Source organism: Cetorhinus maximus, chromosome 13 (genome assembly GCF_964194155.1).
Source record: "Cetorhinus maximus chromosome 13, sCetMax3.hap1.1, whole genome shotgun sequence".
Lineage (NCBI taxonomy): Eukaryota > Metazoa > Chordata > Chondrichthyes > Lamniformes > Cetorhinidae > Cetorhinus > Cetorhinus maximus.
The window spans coordinates 9203054-9223614 of record NC_135891.1 but is presented as its reverse complement, the minus strand read 5'-3'; the positions used below and the strand labels follow the sequence as shown (position 1 = coordinate 9223614).

Here is a 20561-nt window from a genome sequence, read left to right as displayed (position 1 = left end):
TGGGGAGGTTAGAGAGGACGAGATTGAAGGCAAATTATTGTCTTGTTAGAAAATTGAATTAGTGGCAGTAGACAGAGTTGGGATAATGGTCAAAGACTCTGACCAGATGTGACTTGTTGTGCTTTGCAAGGACCTGTTTTGGGTCTCAGTTAGTCACCGTAATTATCAACAACTTGGCTGACGATATCAAAGTTTGCCGATGACACAAAGGCCAGCATTATAAGCAGTGTAGATGAAAGCATAAAATTGCAGAGGGGTCATTAATAGATTAAGTGAATGGACAAAGCAAATGGAATTCAGTGTAGGCAAATGTGAGATTGTCCATTTGAACCTAAAAAGTATAGAACAGAGTAGTTTCTAAATGGTGAAAATCTAGAAACGGTAAAGGTCCAATGAGACCTTTGGGCTTCGGGTACATGGATCGTTATTTTCTGTACCAATTCATCACATTTTAATCAAATAAGCTAATGGAATGCTGACCTTTGAATCTAGAGGATCCAAGAGGGATGGGGGATGGGTAGAAGCCATACTTCAGCTATATAATAGGAGTCTTGTGGCTCAGTAGGTAGCATCCCTGCCTCTGAGCTAGAAGCTCCAAATTCAAATCCCACTCCAGGACTTAGCCACAGAGGGAGGGTTCATGATGATGTTCAACAGATTGATAATCAGCCTGCTAATCCTTCCAATGCTTTCGCACTATTCCCCAAAGGGAAAAACCGTGCATGAAGACATCAAACAAACAATAGATATTCAAAGCCTCGATTAGACCATACCTGGAGCACAATTATATCTGGACTCCAAGATTAAATCACAAAGCAAGATTGCACATTATTTTATTCCCTGGAATTTAGAATGTTGTAAGGTGATTTGATGAAAGTTTCCTAGATATTAAAAGGAACAGATAGGGTAGACTGGGAGAAATTATTTCCCTTGGTTGAGGAGTTAGGACTAGGGGGCATTGTTTAAAAGCTAGAGCCAGACCTTTCAGGAGTGTAATGAGGAAGTGCAAAGGGTGGTGGAAGTTTGGAATTGATGCTAGATCAATTGTTAATTTTAAAGCTGAGATTGATAGATTTTTGTTAACCAAAGGCATTAAGGGATATGTAGTAAAGGCAGGTATGTGGAGTCGAATCACAATTCAGCTTTAATCTCAATGAATGGCAGCACAAGCTCAAGGGATGAAATGGCCTACTACAGTTCCTATGTTATCTTTAGCACAGAGCAAGTTAAGAGGGGATTTAATAGAAGTGTTCAAAATTTTGAGGGGATTTGATAGAATATATGGGGAAACTTTCCACTAGCAGGGGGATCAGTAGCCAGAAGGAACACACTAAAGGCAATTGGCAAAAGAACCAGAGGGAGATGAGAATTTATTTTACTTGGTGAGTTGATACATGAAAGGGTGGTGGAACAGATTCAATAGTAACTCCCAAAAGAGAATTGGTAAGTACTTAAAAAGGAAAAACGTTGCAGGGCAATGGGGTAAAAACAGGGGAGTGAGCTAATTAGATAGCTCTTTCAAAGAGTTAGCAAAGGCAAGATGGGCTGAATGGCCTCATTCTGTATTGTGATTCTATGAACCCCCCGATGTGCTTGAAAATAAACAACACGTTTAAGTAAATTTGACAGCAGTTGTGCAGCCTGGCTTGGAACCATGTAGTAGTATGTTCAACATTTGATTTCCTCCGAGGGAAGAACTAGTCCAATCCAGCCTAAAAAAGAGAATGAATGTATCCTCCCACTGCTATTTTGGATCATACTCTGTAACTATGATGCCTCCGCATGAGGCTTTCCATCTAAGTTGTATGCTCATAGACTGCCCCAAACAACAATACTCTTTTAGTTCCAATATTTTATTATTTCGATTGCTAGTAGCTCGGTCGCTGCTCTTTTCTATAATTAGCAATATGTGGGGAAATTACTGGTTTAATATAAATAAAAGCAAAATACTGTGGATGCTGGAAATCTGAAACAAAAACCAAAATTGCTGGAAAAACTCAGGTCTGACAGCATCTGTGCAGAGAAAGTTAGAGTTAACGTTGAGCCCGTATGACTCTTCTTCAGAACTGGTTTAATATACTTGACCAAATAAAGGGCAAAGCTGCAAGAACAGCTGACCAAGTCGAGGCTCTCTCAACATCAAAGAGAATCTCGCAGGCCCATTTAAAGAGGTAATTGTTGCAAGATGGAGGAAGAAATTCAAAGCTGCTGTCAGATATGAAGGCATGGATTCCAGGACAAATTCAGGCCAGACATTAGGAAACTTTTCTCCACAGAAGTGAACAACTGGAATGGGTTGCCAGGAAGGATGTTTAAGACCAGGACATTGGACTTATTCAAAAAATGTCCAGATACCATTATGGGAAGATAATAGGATTTGTATTTTGGAAGGATGCAATCAAAATGGAAGTCTTTTTATCCTAACTTATGATTTAGATAATATAATTAATAATGGAGTAGCTCAGAATGGAAAAATAATCTGTGAAGCTTGCTTAGATGTTTTATTTGTGTGCATAGACTATACTCTGTATACTGGTTATTATTTCCTTGATAGTTGTAAATTAATGTAGCAAAGGTAAAATGAAAGCTGAAACTGAATAATATGCTCTCAAATTCCACAGTATTTAACTAATATACTGCATTTGTTGGCCTTATTAAAGACTACAATATAATTTAGGGCCTAGATGATTATTATTTGCAGTCTTGGTCATGTATCTTTTGGGCTGCTTTGTCCTGTGTGATGTCGAACAGCTTGAGTGGTGTTGGAGCCTCACTCATCCAGGCATGTGGAGGGTATTCGATCACACTCTTGACTTGTGCCTTGTAGATGGTGGACAGGCTTTGAGGAGTCAGGAGGTGAGTTACTTGCCTCAGAATTCCCAGCCTCTGACCTGCTCTTATAGCCGGAGTAATTATATCGCTGGTCCAGTACAGTTTCTGGTCAATACTAATTCCCAGGATGTTGATAGTGGGGATTCAGGGATGGTAATATCAAGGGGGATGGTTAGATTTCTCTTGTTGGAGATGGTCATTGCCTAGCACATGTAGCACGAATGTCACTTACCACTTGTCAGCCCAGGCCTGAATATTGTCCAGGTCTTGCTGCATTAGGACATGGAATGCTTCAGTATCTGAGGAGTCGCAAATGGTACTGAACATTGTGCGATCATCAGTGAATATCCCTACTCCTGACCTTATGATGGAGGGAAGGCCATTGATGAAATTGCTGAAGATGGTTGGACCTAGGACCTTACCCTGAGGAACTCCTGCAGTGATGTCCTGGGACTGAGATGATTGACTGTCAGCAACCATAACCATCTTCCTTTGTGCTAGGTATGGCTGCACCCAGTGGGGAGTTCTCCCCTCGATTCCCATTGACTTCAATTTTGTCATGGTTCCTTGATGCCGCACAGACACATGCTGCCTTGATGTCAAGGGCAGTCACTCTCACCTCATCTCTGCAATTCAGCTCTTTTGTCTATGTTTAGACCAACGACGTGATGAGGTCAGGAGCCGAGTAGCCCTGGCGGAACCCAAGCTGAGCATCAGTGAGCAGGTTATTGCTGTGTAAATGACGCTTGATAGCACTGTCAATGACACCTTCCATCACATTTCTGATGATTGAGAGGAGGCTGATGGTGGTAATTGGCTGGGTTGGATTAATCTTCCTTTTTGTGGACAGGACATATCTGGGCAATTTTCCACGTCGGGTAGATGCTGGTGTTGTAGCTGCAATTTGGCTAGGGGTGCAGCTAGTTCTGGAGCACAAGCCTTCAGTTATATTATCTTGGCAGTATCCAGCGTTTCAGCCATTCCTTGATATCATGTGGAGTGAATCGAGTTGGCTGAATATTGGTATCCGTGATGCTGGGGACCTCGGGAGGAAGCTGAGATGAATCATCCACTCAACACCTCTGGCTGAATATGGTTGCAAATTCTTCAGTCTAGTGTTTTGCACTGATGTGCTGGACCCCCCCTTCATTGAGGATGGGGATGTTAGTGGAACCCCCTCCTGTTATTTGTTTAATTGTCCACCACTATTTGTGACTGGATGTGGCAGGACTACAGAGCGTTGATCTGATCTGATTGTGGAACCACATTGTTCTGTATATCATATGCTGGTTCCACTGTTTGACATGCAAGTAATCCTGTGTTGTAACTTCACCAGGTTGACACTTCATTTTTAGGTATGCCTGTTGATGCTTTTGGCATGCCCTCCTGCACACTCCTTTAAACCAGGATTGATCCCTCAGCTGAATGGTAATGGTAGAGTTCGGGTTATGCAGGGCCATGTAGTTATAGGTTGTGGTTGAATACAATTCTGCTGCTGATGACCCACAGTGCCTTGTGGATGCCCATTTTTGAGCTGCTAGATCAATTCAGGATCTATCCCATTTAGTGCTATACAACATGACGGAGGGTATGCTCAAGTGTAAAAGGGCCTTTGTCTTCACGAGAACTGTGTGGTGCTCACTCCTACCTGTATTATCCAGGACTGATGCATCTGTGACAGGTAGATTGGTGAGGACAAGGTCTCGTTTATTTTTTTTTCTCTCTAGTTGGTTCCCTCACCACCTGCCGCAGCACCATTCTGCAGATATGTCTTTTAGTTTCTATAAAGAATGCCATCAGGAAACTGAAACAGTACTTAGGTGCTTTGGGCCATTCTAGAGAAGGTTTCCAGCATCGTTATAGCATATTATATGAACATGCAAATTAGGAGCAGGAGTAGGTCATTTGGCCCCTCAAGCCTGCTCTGCCATTCAGTAAGATCTGGCTGATCTGATTGTAGCCTCATCTCCACATTCCACATACCCCGATAATCTTAGATTCTTGACTAACAAGGGAGTCAATCTAGCTCTGCCTTAAAAACATTCAATGACCCTGCCTCTCTCCAGGGAAGAGAGTTCCAAAGACCAGTGACCCTCTGGGAGGAAGAAAGTTCTTCTCAACTGTCTTAAATGGGAGATTTCTAATTTTTCAACTGTGCCCCTTAGTTCTAGTCTCTCTCACAAGAGGAAACATCCTTTCAACATCGACCCTGCCAAGTCCCCTCTGGATCTTTTATGTTTCATTAAGATCATCTCTCATTTTTCTTTACACCCTAATAGATACACGCCCAGCCTGTCCAACCTTTCCTCATAAGATAGTCCCAGGTATCAGTTGAGTGAACCTTCTCTGAACTGCTTCTAACACATTTATATCTTTTTTTAAATAAGGAAACCAAACTGTACACAACACTCCAGATGTGGTCTCATCAACACCCTGTACAACTGTAGCAAAATATTCCTACTTTTATATTCCATTCCCCTTGTAATAAATTACAACATTCCATTTGCCTTCCTACTCACTTGCAGTACCTCCATACTAACTTTTGATTCGTGTACCAGGACACTCAGATCCATCTGTACCTCCGAGTTCTGCAATCTCTCTCTATTTGAATAATAGGTTATTTTTCTATTCTTCCTGACAAAGTGGACAAGTTCACTTTTTCACACACGAGACTCCATCTGCCAAAATTTTGCCCACTCGCTTAACCTATTTATATCCTTTTGCAGACTCCTTATGTCCTCTTCACAGCTTACTTCTCTCCTATTTTTGTGTCATCAGCATTCAGTCCCTTCGTCCAAGTCACTGATATAAATTGTAAATGGTTGAGGCCCCAGTACTGTGGCACTCGTCATATCTTGCAACCTGAAAATGATGCATTGATATTAAGATAACTGGCCAGTAGTTTCCTGATTTCTGTCTCCTTAATTTCTTGAATGGAGGAGACACGTTTGCTATTTTCCAATCTGATCGATCCTTTCCAGATCTGGGGAATTTTGGAAAATTAAAACTAATGCATCAACTATATCAGCAGCCACTTCTTTTAAGACTGTAGGATGAAGTCTATCAGGGCCTGGGCCCTTGTCAGCTTTTAGTTCTAATAATTTTCTTCTTATGCTTTCCCTGGTCATTGTAGTTGTTTTAAGTTCCACCCTCCCTTTCACCTCCCGATGCACAAATATTTCTAGAATGTTATTTGTATCCTCTACAGTAAAGACAGACGTAAAATATCTGTTCAGTTCATCCACCATTTCCTTATTTTCCATTATTAATTCCTTATTTTCACTCTCCAGAAAACCAATGCTCACTTTAGTTACTCTTTTCCTTTTAAATACCTGTAGAAACTCTTACTATCTGTTTTTATATTTCTGGCTAGCTTTCTCTCGTATTTTAATTTCTCCCTCCTTACTAATCTTGTAGCCATTCTTTGCTGTTCTTTATATTCTGCCCAACCTTCTGACCTGCCATTCATCTTTGTGGAATTATATGTTTTTTCTTTCAATTTAATATTACCTTTAACTTCTTAGTTAGCCACAGATGGTGCATTCTTCCCTTAGAGTTTCTTTTTCTTACTGGAATGTATTTTTTCTGAGTATTCGGAAATATCATCATAAATGTTTGCCACTTCAACTCTGCTGACCTATCCCTTTTGTTAGGAAATAGAGACAGTTTAAGTAAGTTTTATATTTGTATGTGTGGGTGTTAGGAATCAGTTCTAGCTTTAAAGTTTAAGCTTTATTTGTATTTCTGTATTTGTGTGTTAAGAAAAGGTCAAGTTGAGTTTTAGTTTCACTTTAAAAGGTGCCTGCACTTCTAATGAATTTCACAACTCGTGAGAAGTTAAGCAAGCACAAGAGTAGAAAAGTTGTGCTGTTGCCTAGCAACAGGGGTCCAGAGAGACAGGCCCCACCCACACAAACACTAAACAAACAGCAATTTTGGGTTCAGTTGGGAATAGCTGCCTTCATTATGAGGTCATTAATTAATCCTGTCTCATTACACATTACCAGATCTAGTATAGCCTGCTCTCTGGTGGTGCTAGAATGTGCTGCTCCAAGAAATTGTCCCAAAAACACTCTTATGAACTCGTCATCCAGGCTATCTTTACAGCCTGATTCTCCCATTCTATATGTAGATTAAAATCACCCATGATTATCACTGTATCTTTCTCACAAGCCCTTATTATTTCTTCCCTTATACCCCATCCTACAGTGTGGTTACTGTTATGGACCTATAAACCACTCCCGTAAATGACTTCTTACCTATGACTATTTCTCGTCTCTCCCCAAACTGATTCTACATCTTGATTTCCAGAACTAAGGTAATCTCTTTCTATATTGTATCAGAGTCATCCTTAATTAACAGAGCTAGCCCTCCACCTTATCCTAACTTCCTCACCTTTCTAAATGTCATGTACCCTTGAATATTCAGGTCCCAGTCTTTGTCATCCTGCAGCCATATCTGTGTAATGGCCATCAAATCATACATATTTATTTCTATTTGCGCTCAATTCATCTGTTTTGTTATTAATGCTACATACATTCAGGCACAGAGTTTTTAGTTCTGTCCTTTTACTATCTTTGTAACCTCTAGCTTTATTTGTTGGTGCACTCATAGATTTGTAAACTCTGTTCCTCCCTGCCACACTGATTATCTTTTCCCTTATTCCTACCTTGCTCTCTTGCCTTTTCTGCCTCTCTTGCTCTTTTCTATTTAATTTATTGCATCTTCCCAAACTTGATTCCTCTCCCCCACTATTTAGTTTAAAGCCCCCTCTACCGCTCTAGTTAGACGACTTGCCAGAACATTCATCCCAGCGCTGTTCAGTTGGAGACTGTCCCAACAGTAGAGCTCCCACTTTCCCCAATACTGTGCCAGTGCCCCTTGGATGGAAACACATTCCTCCCATGCTAATCTTTGAGCCATGCATTTAACTCTTTAATCCTATTACCCTACGCCAATTTGCTCATGGTTTTGGTAGTAATCTAGAGATTATTACCTTTTGAGGTTCTGCTTTTTAATTCGGCCCCTAGCTGCTCATGCTCCCTCAGAACCTCTTTCCTAGTTCTACCTATGTTGTTGGTACCTAAGTGGACCACAACCACTGGATCCTACCCCTCCACCTACAAGTTCCTCTCCAACCCAGAATAAATGCCCCAAACCCTGGCACTGGGCAAGCAAGACAGCCATCTGGACTCTCGCTCTTGGCTGTAGAGAACTGTGTCTATACCCCCTAGCTATACTGTCCCCTGCTACCAATATATTCACATTAACTGGCCCTGCTTGAATGGCTTCCTGTACCATGGTGCCTTGGTTAGTTTACTTATCCACCCTGCAGCCACCACTTTCATCCATACAGATTGCAAGACCCTTGAACCTGTTGGACAATTAGAAAGGCTAAGGCACCTCCACTTCTACCTTCTGGGTCCCCAGACCTGCTTCACTCGCAGTCACACCCTCCTCTGACCACTGACCAAATTAGAAGAGCCTATCCTAAGGCTGCCTCCTAGTACAAAGTGTCCAGGTAAACTTTCTTCCTCCGTGATGCATCAGTGTCTGCACCTCGTTGTCCAGCTCAATAACTCTGAGCCGAAGCTCCTCAAGCCGCAGACACTTACTGCAGATCTGTTTGCCCTAGAATACACCAGCTCCAGCTCCAACACATCACCTGCCCTACCATCTTTATTACGTTAATTAATTTATAATTAATAAACACTGCTGCTCCAAATTATCCTTACTACTGGTAGTAAACTTTACAAATAGTAAAACATTACAATTTCTAATGCACAGGATTTGAAGATAAATGAGCAAAATATTCACCATTTATCTGTTCTCAGGACCTGACCACTCTGCTTTTGCGCCACAGACTGGATTGGATAGCTCTTCTAGGTGCCTCCCAGCAGAATATATTTCTCCTGGACTCTATTGATCATTGTTTTGAATATTTCATGTTTGTATATAAGTGGTTCTATTTCAGAGTGCCACAGCCAAAATTAAATCACCACTCTGAGCAATTTTGTTGATGTAATGTAAGGCTGCTCTCGTGGCACAGGTCTGTCCCTCTTGGAGCAGGGCATACTGTGGTGAGGTAAGTATCAAATGTGGCACAGTGCTTTGGTTAATAGTGTGATACACTCCTATTCCCATAGTACAAGTGGAGCCTGTGCATCCAAGTGCAATTAAGCAAATCCTGTGGAGAGGAGGCGGAGGGAGGGCATTAAAATCTTGGGAAACAGCCATTCCTGGGTTATTTTGAGATGTATCCTAGCAGTACTGGAACAGATCGCCCTCTGATGTAGGTCATGAAAGTCCAAAAGTTAGAGAACAGTGATAAAATATTGATTCATGTCCCCAAACCATACGGTTGTATTGGGGTGTTGAATAAAATGCATGTGCACAGACCTTGCCATTTCATAGAATTATAGAACGGTTACAGCGCAGGATGAAACCTTGTGGCCCATCGTGAATGTGTGGTTCCCTGGAAAAGCAGCTGACCTTGTCCCACTCCCTGCCTTTTCCCCATAGCCCTGCAATTTTTTTTCGCTTCAGTTAATTATCCAATTCTCTTCAAAGGTCTTGATTAAAAGTACCTGCTTCACACACTCAGGCAGAGCATTCCATATACTAAATACATGCTGCTTCTTTTGCCAATCACTTTAAATCTGTGCCCTCTGCCTCTTGATCAGATCTACTGGTCTATTTAAATGGCGCAGCATGGCATCTGCATTTGCTTATAGAATGGCCACTGTACTCCAGAAAGTAACACTTTCTGCAATTTGATATTGCTATATAAATCCAAGGGTTGTTCTTTAGAATGATACAGAAATGTGACTGTAGGCTTCAGAGTTAAATTAAATCCATAACTTGAATTACTGACTATACTACTAAACGATAGTAATCCAGAAACCCAAGGTAATGCTCTGGGGACCCAGGTTTGAATGGCAGATGGTGGAATTTGAATTCAATAAAAATCGGCAATTAAAAAAATCTAATGATGACCATTGTCGGTTGTTGTAAAAACCCATCTGGTTCACTAATGTCCTTTTAGGGAAGGAAATCTGCTGTCCTTACCTGGTCTGGCCTACATGTGACTCCAGACCCACAGCAACGTGGTTGACTCTTAAATGCCCTCTGAACTAGGGCAACTAAGGATGGGTAATAAATGCTGGCCTGGCCAGCGAGGCCCACATCCCATGAACGAATAAAAGAAAGATGTGATAAATATTATCTAAATGGTGAGAGAATCCAGAGCTCTGAGGTTCAGAGGGATCTGGGTGTCCTAGTGCATGAATCACAAAAGATGAATATGCAGCTGCAGCAAGTAATCAGCAAAGCGACTAGAATGTTATCGTTTATTATGAGGGGAATTGAATACAAGAGTTGGGAGGTTATGCTTCAGCTATACAGGGCATTGGTGAGATCACATCTGGAATACTGTGTATGGTATTGGTCTTCTTATTTAAAGAAAGATGTAAATGCATTATAAGCAGTTCAGAGAAGGTTTACTAAGTTAATGCCTGGAATCAGCGTGTTGTCTTGAGGAAGGGTTGGACAGGCTAGGCTTGTATCTGCTGGACTTAGTAGAGTAAGAGTGACTTGATTGAAATAGATAAGATCCTGAGGGGACTTGACAGGATGGATGTAGAGAGGATGTTTCTTCTTATGGGAGAATCTAGAACCTGGGGTCACTGTTTTAAAATAAGGGGTTGCCCATTTAGGACACAGATGAGGAAATTTTTTTCTCAGCGTTGAGTATCTTTGGAATTCTCTTCCTCAAAAAGTGGTTGAGGGAGAGTCCTTGAATATCTTTAAAGCAGAAGCAGATGGATTCTTAATAAGCAAGGGGGTGAAAGGTTATCAGGGCTGGCAGGAATGTGAAGTTCAGGTTAAAATCAGATCAGCCATGATCTTATTGAATGGTGAAGAAGGTTCAAGGGGCCAAGTGGCCTACTCCTGCTCCTAATTCATATGTTCATCGTAAATTCTGAAAAATAATGGATCCCCAATTAAAAATGTATCATGTTCAAAGATTTAAAATGTTGTATTTCTTTAAATTCAGGAAATTGCTATATATTCTTAATGGAACTCCATTGAAGTCACTTTTTGAATTATGGCCTTACTCCATTATGTACTGTTTGTGGCATTATCTAGCCCAGCAGCATATGCACAATTAAAGAAGTAACATAACTATTTTACAAAAAATATGCAGATTGAGAATTTGATTTTTTTCCTCGATAATTTTCTCTTCTCTCCTGAAAGTGTTTTCTTGCTAAGGCATGTTTTCACAAGTGTTGTTTATCATCTAGAACCTCAACCATGGCTTTTGTTTATTAATGAACTTTGCCTGTGAATGTTGTTGAGTTATTTGCTTAGCCTCATCTTAACCACATGCATGCATTTTCAGCACAAGTTACTGGATAATGTCAGGGCCAGGAACCTTTGCTGTTTTTTTTTTCTTCTTCACCGCCCCCCTAATCTGATGCAGCTGTGATCAACTAATGCACCACAAACCAAGAATCCAGCCTCTGACCTTCCTGATCTGTTGTAGCTCTGCAGTCTGGATAAACCCACTGAGCCAATGAGGGATCAGTGACACTTATTTAACAAGGAGAAAATTGTAAATCATAATTTAAAGAAAAATGTTATACTTGTTCATTTTTGTCATTTTGCTGGATAGGTTAGTATTGGTTTGATACTTTCTTTTGCACTGCATTTGAATTGCCTAATGGAGGCATTTTGTCTGTCCATCCCCACAGCACCGCAGTCTCAACCTTCAAGGATTTTGAACTGGTGTCGGCTCAGCAGCGCCCTGATGCAGTGCTCCGGAGGCGATTCAGAGAACAGCTCCAGCAAGAGCCCAGAACAAGTGCGATTGTGACAATAACAGGGACCAGGAGGTTGATAAAACTGGCAGTGATGGGGCTGACTGTGGCACTGGGGGCAGCAGCCTATGCAGTGGTCAATACTGCACTGGAATGGGCACCAAAGTTTGAACTGCAACTTTTTCCTTGAGAAGGAAGAACATTTTTAGCCACTTTACAAATCCCCAACTACATATTGAGGGTGGGACACACTACTTTTCTTTGTCATCGCCTTTTATTTTTAGTTTAAAATGTGTCATTAAAGACTGCAAGCAGGATAAAATACATTCTGAGTTAAGGGTTAGATTGGGTTGAACACTAACCTTTTGTTTGCTATTTGGTGAATGATTAGCACCAACATAAAGCTGCAATATATTGCAGAATATCCATTTTGCTGTCACCTTTTTAAAAAAAATAAAATCTTGAGATATTGACCCATTTTAAAACCTACTGCCACTAAGTGATACAGTATGAATTTGTACCGATGAGTTCTCACATGGTGTGTTGCCAATCTCAGTCACATTATCATTGCCAATCTCAGTCACATTATCATTGCCAATCTCAGTCACATTATCGTTGATGAGCAACATTGAAGAGGTATCCTGGCCAACTTCTCTCCATTTCCTAGGAGGCTGGAGAGCTATTTTAGGCAGTGGCTTGACCGAATTAATTTATCTGCCCTCTCCATTAGAATGTCTGGCTGAAGTGGAAAATCCATGTCAAGCCAGGAAAATGGTCCATTACATTTGCAGTAGTTAACAACTTTGTTCCACTTGTTACTTAACCTAATTTTGGGATTGGTGTATTGTAATATAACTTTTTGAACACTCCTTTCTGAAAGGTCTGGTTTTGACCCTAGCTAAAAGAGAGCAGATGAAGTTCCATCTCTGGAGATTGATGAAAACCATCTGGTTCACATTCTCCCTGCATAATTGACAAAGTATCATGTAGTAGTGAATGTGACTGGTTTGAAAATGATTTCCATGGAATTAGCTGGCCTCTCAGATTGGCACCAATGGAGTGGTACTGTTGGCTGCGTAAGAGCCTGACTGTGGTTCCTGCTCCATTATGCAATGCAGTGATCTCTGCTGGAAAATGTAGTGTTCAAGTTGGATGGAATGAAACTTAGCTGAGCTGCCTTCTCTTACTTGAGTGGAATACCAACATTCATCATTATGTTGGAATACCAACATTCAACATTAATAAAGAATGGTCACTTTGGTTATTGCCTTGATGCTGCACCACAGTAGGCGTCAACACCTTGAAAAGGGCAGAAAATAGTATCCATTAGTGGAATTAAGTCACAGGACAAAAGCTCTCAATTCTGACACTTAGCTCCACCACCCAGAAGTGTGGATAATAAAAGTATTTGAGTCTAGCAGGGGGAGCGGTGCAGGGTTTTGGGTTTCAGATAGATGATCAGCCCATGTGTAGACAGGATGAGTTTGGTATGCCAGTCAATTGATGAACTTCTTGAGTAGCATTCCCTCAGGATAGTTATACTTTGTCTTTTTTTTTGTTCTCCCTTTACTACTCCAAATTGTCCTGCTTTTAGCAGTGCTTAAATGCACCTAGGTGACTAGGTTTTTCAACTATCACCTGCAGGATACAATAGCTTTTCTCTTCGTTCAGCTACCCTGAACATGTTTATATTAAAAACCAGAAAAACGTCTTGAAATATAGGTGAAAAGTACAACTGGTTGGATCACTTCAAGACCAATTATATTTTTGTAAATATGGAGTCATTGCATGCAAATGATTAGCAGGATCTGTTCAACAAAAGTGACATATGCATACAGGCTTAATATCCAAGTGTTTCATTAATACGTCACTGTTACAAGCAGCCCATCAGAAACTTTTTTTAATTGTAATATATTGCAGCCTTAATATATGGTGAGTCAGCCACACTAACCTCAGTACAAGGCTTCTTAATTTGTATAGTTAGCCCTTATAAGGCTATGTTGCTAGAGACTCTGATATGAAGAAATTATGTCTTGATAATGTACTGTTAGCCTTGATATGCAATACACAAAAATTTAACCCTGACGTCTGGTTTTCTCAGTTACAAGATTTATTCATAGCTATGTAAAGGTACCCAATAGCGACTTGTAGAATTGACAGTGACGAAAGGAGCTGCATTTGTACGGTTATTTGTTTTAATTTTTCTTTCACCTTTACTTTCCACTCTTAATGTTGCGGCACATGAGTCACCTTTTGGTGGGGGCCTCAGAGGTACTTGGATCATGAACTTCTTGCATAGAAGTGAGTGACTGATATGAGTTGCTTTTTCCCCTCATGCTGGTCATCTCCGAGTGCCTTAGCCGAGATGGGGAGCTCTGGATGGGAAGAGCCTGCATGCTGTTACACCATGGACACAATCTCTATAGTAAATGAGATACTAGTGACCCAAGATAACCAATATTATCCATACGTTCTGGCACCCCACTCTTGGTCTCTTGATTTGTCAATGGAGAGTGAAGTTCACAGTTAACGGTTTAGCTGCAGTAGCACAATGTTTTGTCAGGTCAGTAGTAACTTGGATTCCAGATAAAATCTGGATTGGGTTAATGTTGTAATTGATTATTGTTTTGGGTTAATTTACCCCAGTTTAAGAAAGGATTACCACTACTGCAGAATTTTTTAGTTATCTTTACATTGCAAATTTTACAAAAGTAGAAAAGGCCATTAGTTGAATAGATGTGTCTCTCTTACAAACATCAGTTAGTTTTATTGAGTCGACCCCTTCACCCTGATGTTTGAATCCGTTTCTGTCTCTCAGATTTGGGACCACTTTCCACCAAAATAGATACATAATACCCTGGGATGTTTAATATTGGGCCAGATCTAATGAAGCTATCATATTGAGAGTGTTTAATTAACTGTAGTGTCGTAAGCTGAAGTATAATGAACTTTCTTTGTGTTGCATTCTCTAATGGGTAAGTGTCTTCTGGTGACACCATGCTCATCTCTAAATCTCCTGGTATTTTTTAAATCTGTTGTCATTTCTCCCAGCTCTTTCCTTCTGCAGTGACTTATTCTACAGCAACTTTCACTGTGAAATATAGATTTTATTACTTGATTTTCTTTGGGTCAGATTCAAGTATTAAAATTAAGATTGTAAATTCCTTCCCCTCTGTTAACTATTTTAAGTTTTGGGGTATATAGTTTCAGTTCCAGTATGTGCTAAATTAGCTGATTTCTGCCAGGCCAGTGGAAACTGTTCCCTCCTCCTTGCCATCCAATAACCTTTGCTGAAAGTGTACGTGTGGGATTTTGCTGAATATTGCATAAGGCTTGATTGTGATGCCCCTACAGCTAAATGCTTTGTAAACTTTCACTGTCAAAAAAAATAAATGAACAACAGTTGCAGGTGGGGAGTTGGGAAGGGTGCTGGTGAAATTGTGCCCCAGCAAGGAGTCAGTGCCTACAAGGGCAGAGGAGAACATTATTCTGAAGGAAGGATGGAAGGAAATCCATCAGGTTGCTCGTTCTATATCTTAAAACAGCCAAAGCAGCCACTGGAATAGTTATGAGATAGAATAATTGTACATACGTTACTTTTAGAATATCTTCACATTCTAAGCTACAAGAGGATGCTCAAAAGAGTTAACTGAATTCATAGCAATGCATTTCTACAATGTACTGTGTATTTAGTTGAAAGAATGGTGTATTTGGTCATGAAATATTTTATATTTTCATTTATCACATCCAAAAGACTGCAGCTCACTGTTATTGAAGTCCAGTGCTTACCTTGGGGGATCGGGACAGACATTCTGCACAGGTGACATCCACCAGAATTGTGTTTCTTACTGATGTTGGAAGCAACAGTGATGAATGAATTACAGTGGGAGCTTAATGTCCATATGCTCCAGTGGAATGGCCAGATAAATCCTTGGTTCATTATCTCATCATCAACAAAGCAGCAGTCCCACTTTGGAGTGTTAATCCTAATTGTTAGTTAAAAGCTTGCTATGGAACTCAACCCAGAGCCTTGGAACCAGAATTTGAGTGCTCTCAGTTGAACCTAATTGAGGCCCACCAACATTCTCAGAAGTAAGCCAGAAAGGACAGTAGTTATGAGAGGATTTGGTAGCAGATTGTGAGGCTTTATAGAACTATAATAGTGCAAAACACTGCAAATTATTTTTACTCCTGGCACTTCATTTAAATGTAGTAATGTACATTTTTAATAAATATTTGCATTTAACAGGGTATAGTGCAATGCTGTTCAAAACTCACTGATTCAAGCCTGGCATTGCATTAATTGCTTACTGGTGCATGTTGGGATTTTTAACCACTTTAACCAGAAGGGATTTGGATTTTTTTTCATTCATGGGAATTCCAGGATTTTGACCTAACGACAGTGAAGGACCAGTGATGTATTTCCAAGTCAGGATGGTGAGTGGCTTGGAGAGGAACTTCCAGGTGGTAGTGTTCCCATCTATCTGCTGCCCCTGTCCTTCTAGATGGTAGTGGTCTTGGGTTTGGAAGCTCTGTCTAAGGAGCCTTGGTGAATTCCTGCAGTGCGTCTTGTAAATGGTACACACTGCTGCTACTGTGCGTTGGTGGTGGAGGGCGTGAAAGTTTGTGGAGGGATGCCAATCAAGTGGGCTCATTAAACTTCCCAAAGGTGACAATGGAGGCGGATGCGGATTTAGCAACTGCAGCAGCCCAATCACCTGGAGCCCAGGATCTTCGTCACAGACTTTCATGTTTATATGGGCCTGGACCCGTTTGTCCAGGATGGTGTTGGGCTTCTTGAGTGTTGTTGGAGCTACGTTCATCCAGGCAAGTGGGAAGTATTCCATCACACTCCTGACTTGTGCCTAGTTGATGGTGGGCAGGCTTTGGGGAGTGAGGAGGTGAGTTACTCACCACAGGATTCCTAGCCCCTGACCTCTTGTAGCCACAGTATTTGTCACGGGGCAATGGTTAGATTTTCTCTTGTCTGGCCCTTGTGTGGCTCAAATGTTACTTGTCACTTGTCAGCCCAAGTCTTGATATTGTTCAGGTCTTTCTGCATTTGTACTGCTTCAGTATCTGAGTTGTGAATGGTGCTGAACATTGCGCAATCACCAGCGAACTTCATTGATGAAGCAGCTGAAGATGGTTGGGTCGAGGACATGAGTTACTTTGAAGTATTGCTTTTATGATAAATTGAGTTCACAAATGTTTTGAATCCACCCTAAGACGTGTGTTGGAGCCACTCGGATGGAGGGGATTAGAATGTTAATGAGATCACCTGAAAGGTAATGAGCAGCATTTGAAACGGATCCTTAATTACCTAGAACAAATGGAGAGAGGTGATTGAGCAGTCTCTGTCACCTAATATTGTTATGTTAGGATCAATCCAGATAATAAACAGGAGTTTATTTCAATGAGTCTACCTTTGGAAGGGGTGGGGGAAGCGATAATGTGCCTAACTGATGTCTCTACTGACTAACCTCAGTCAAGGAAAGAGTCAGAAACAAGATGATTAATCTTCTTGACCTGGAAAGCTTCAATGAAGGTGCAGAGCGATGCATGTCCTAAATCAGTTCAAAGACTATCAATTAACCCAGGGTGGTGACAAGTCTTTTTATAAAGGGAAGCTAGCCTAGGTTGAGATAGCTGGCCAGGTTTCAGAAATAGGACAAGTGTGGCACAATTTATTAATGAGAAGGGATACAAAGTCAAGGGATACAAAGATGGCAATTGCTTCAAATGTTTCCTTAAAGATTGCAAAATAAAACTAGTGGATTGGCACCCAGCCTAGTCTAATTCGAGTATGAATCAGTCTGCCTTTGGGCAGATGGACCAAACTCTCACAAGAACACACGTGAAGTTTATGATATCCAGTTCATCTGACAAGGTAAGGGTGTCTCATTGTCAGACCCCACTAAGTTATACTATTATTTATCTAAATCAGTGATTCCCAAACTGTGGATCATGACTCCAATTGGGGTGGCAGGAACAGCAAATGGGGTCATGTGAAACAAAATCACATTAACCTCCTCCTCAGTAGTGGGAAGTAACCGATGGGATACTTGGCTGTGGGGCTTTGATCAGGTGTGTATGATGTAACTATGCATCAGAGGTTTCCCGGAGCAGCGACAATGGAGGTGGATGTGGATGTAGCAACTGCAGCAGCCCAGTCATTGAGAGCCTGGGATTTTCATCACAGACTTTCATATTTATATGTGACTTTCTACTTTGACCCTGATGCCCTATTTTGCTCCACCCCCTCTATTCAACAGTATAAAACCCATCATATCTCTACCTCTTCAGCTCTGAAGAAGTCAAACAGACTCGAAACGTTAAGCCTATTTCTTCATAGATGCTGCCAGACCTGCTGAGTTTTTCCAGCATTTTCTGCTTTTATTTCATATTTATATAGTGATGATTATATGGTGATCTATAATAGGTGAACTTTAATAATTATATACTGAATGTTACTATGCTGCTTAATTGCTGTTTTTATTTTTGTTGGTGTCTGGGGTCATGCTAATTTTCAAGTGTTAAAATGGGGTAATAAAGGAAAATAGTTTGGCAAGTGTTGGTCTAGATAGCAAGCAGTAAAAGTAAACTGAGCATGGGGACTAGTGATACCAAGAAATCTTGGAATTTTCCTGGTTTTGTGGGGGGTGGTGTAGGCAGGGATGATGTTTGCCATTTCTCTGAAGGTTCATCCACAAATAACTAAAAACGACTTGACATTGTTTCCCCTAATGGTTTCCAATTGGGATTTAATTGGGATTTAATCTCCTCAATGTAGAGAAAACCTCACTGTGGTCAGTGAATAGACAATACTGAATAGCAAGAAGTACCAGTAAATCACTGTGCCCCTTGGAAATGGTTTCCCTGTCCAAATTATGGCAAGAGAATTCCCGTGGAAATTCAGGGCAGGATATATAAAGCTGGCCTAATGTTTGTGGCACTTGCATTAGCCTCCCTCAAATGTTTAACCGCAGAGGTGCATGGCACTTAATGGATGATGCAAAGATACAGGCAGATCAGTTGGGTTAGAAAAATGCTTATTTAGCGCTTTACTGCTGTAATAGTGAATGGTAGCAAAGACACAATTAAACATCAGATTGGATAAATAAATGTCCATAACTGCAATAAAAAGCTCTGTCAGAAAAGTCCCTGAATTTGTAAAACTAGATTGATAGCACCACAAGTATACTGAAGCATGTGTTGTTATCGATCCTCTTCAGTAGATTGACATTGCACTGTGTTCATCAAACTGCAGAGTGCAGTACTACAGCTGTGAGCATAAGTATGTACAAACCATAACTAAAACCTGGGCCTGAATTTTGCAGGTGGCGGGTGGGGGTGGTCGCGGAGCTGATTGCCACCCACAGTTGGTTCCCCGCCGCCATTTTAGGCGGGTGGGCCAATTAAGGCCTGCCCAGCATAGACGTGAGCCGTAGCGCTCAGTACTACCTGTACGGGCGGAGGGAGGAGGGAAAGTCGGGGCCAGCACTCCTTTGCACAGTGCCTCGGAGATTGAATTGATATTGAAATTATTAAATAAATGGTTTAAAAATTTATTTAAGCATGTCCCCTCATGTGACTGTGTCACATGAGATGGGACATGTTTTTATATTTAGGAAAAATTTTTTATTTAATAAAAGCTTTAGGAAACCTCATCCCGCACGTGGATGAGGTTCCCTAAAAAACATGAAGGCCGCTTGGCCTTTTCACCTGCCCGCCAACCTTAAGATTGCAGGCCACCGTTAACAATTATGTTAATTAATTCCTTAACAGGCTGTTTACATATTGGCGGGCACGCAGCCGACTCCGGCGCACGCCCGCCACACGAAACATTGCGAGACAGCACGATGACGTCGGGATGCGTGCCCAACGTCATTGCGCGTCATTTTACGTGCCAGCGTGTCGGGACTACCACTGCACGCCAACTGGAAAATCCTGCCCCGATGTATTGTCGGGTAAAAATTTAGAAAGCAATGATCTTTCAGAGGCTTGTGTGACAGGAAGAACGTACAGGGAATTCGAGCACAGAAATCGGAGTGTTGTCAGGATCTGGAACGCTCTAACTGAAAAGCTGTTTCCATAAATAATTTTGAAAGGTAGTTAGACAGGTATTTGAAAATCAGAAACTTAGAGGGTTACAGACAAAAAAGTAGAGATGTGGAACTAAATAGGACTGATATTTCAAAGATCCAGCCCAGTACCCTTTCTGCAACCTTTACATCTTCACTGAAGTGTGATGCATAGAATTATCCACCGTACTCAACCTGAGGCTTAACCAGTGATCTATAAAGTTCGAGCATAATCTTTTGTTTTTATATTTTGTTCCTCAATCACTACAAATCTAAGTAACCCACTTATTTTTAGCCATTTAATGTGTCAATAGCTCTTTAAATAGGCATAACCGTGAGTTGTTACAAAGAATATCAACATTTTATTTATATTGATGAGTCACATGATGAATTTTATGACTCACGCCACACATCACCAACATGATATCTCTCATCATGTTTTTCCCTCAAAGAAAGAATATACTAATTTTCAGAGTTTTAAACCCCTGACCAAGGCCTACCCACAATCCCATACTGTAGTAATGGTTCCTTATTTGGAGAACTCTGATGAGCCAAGCAGTTATCTGTCATGAAGGGATATTATAGACATTAATATCTCTTCATGACATATCACACTTTGTATTGTCTAAGCTCTAATGAGATCCTGGACCAAATAAGAGGTTAACAAGCTACTGACATAAGCAATGTAGCTGATGTCGTGAGTTATTGTCCCTTGCATATCAAATCTCTTTGTACAGCTCATCTCAAAAGTCAAGATAAGTTTGGAGGCACTCAGATGCCTCTGACTTGATCCCACTTTTTACTGAACAATACACGCAATTGCTTC

The 20561-nt window shown here is 40.9% G+C and overlaps 1 protein-coding gene across 2 annotated transcripts in view; it reads left to right on the top strand.

The window, feature by feature from the left end:
- The window catches only part of tbc1d20 (TBC1 domain family, member 20), a 47724-nt gene extending 33988 nt beyond the window's left edge, over window positions 1–13736 (top strand). For both annotated transcript variants that reach the window (XM_078554886.1, XM_078554885.1), the window contains one exon: window positions 11586–13736. In XM_078554886.1, the coding sequence (XP_078411012.1) occupies window positions 11586–11841 (256 nt within the window). In that variant the 3' untranslated portion in view covers window positions 11842–13736. The remainder of the gene's footprint in view (window positions 1–11585) is intronic.
- Window positions 13737–20561: the final 6825 nt, after the last annotated feature.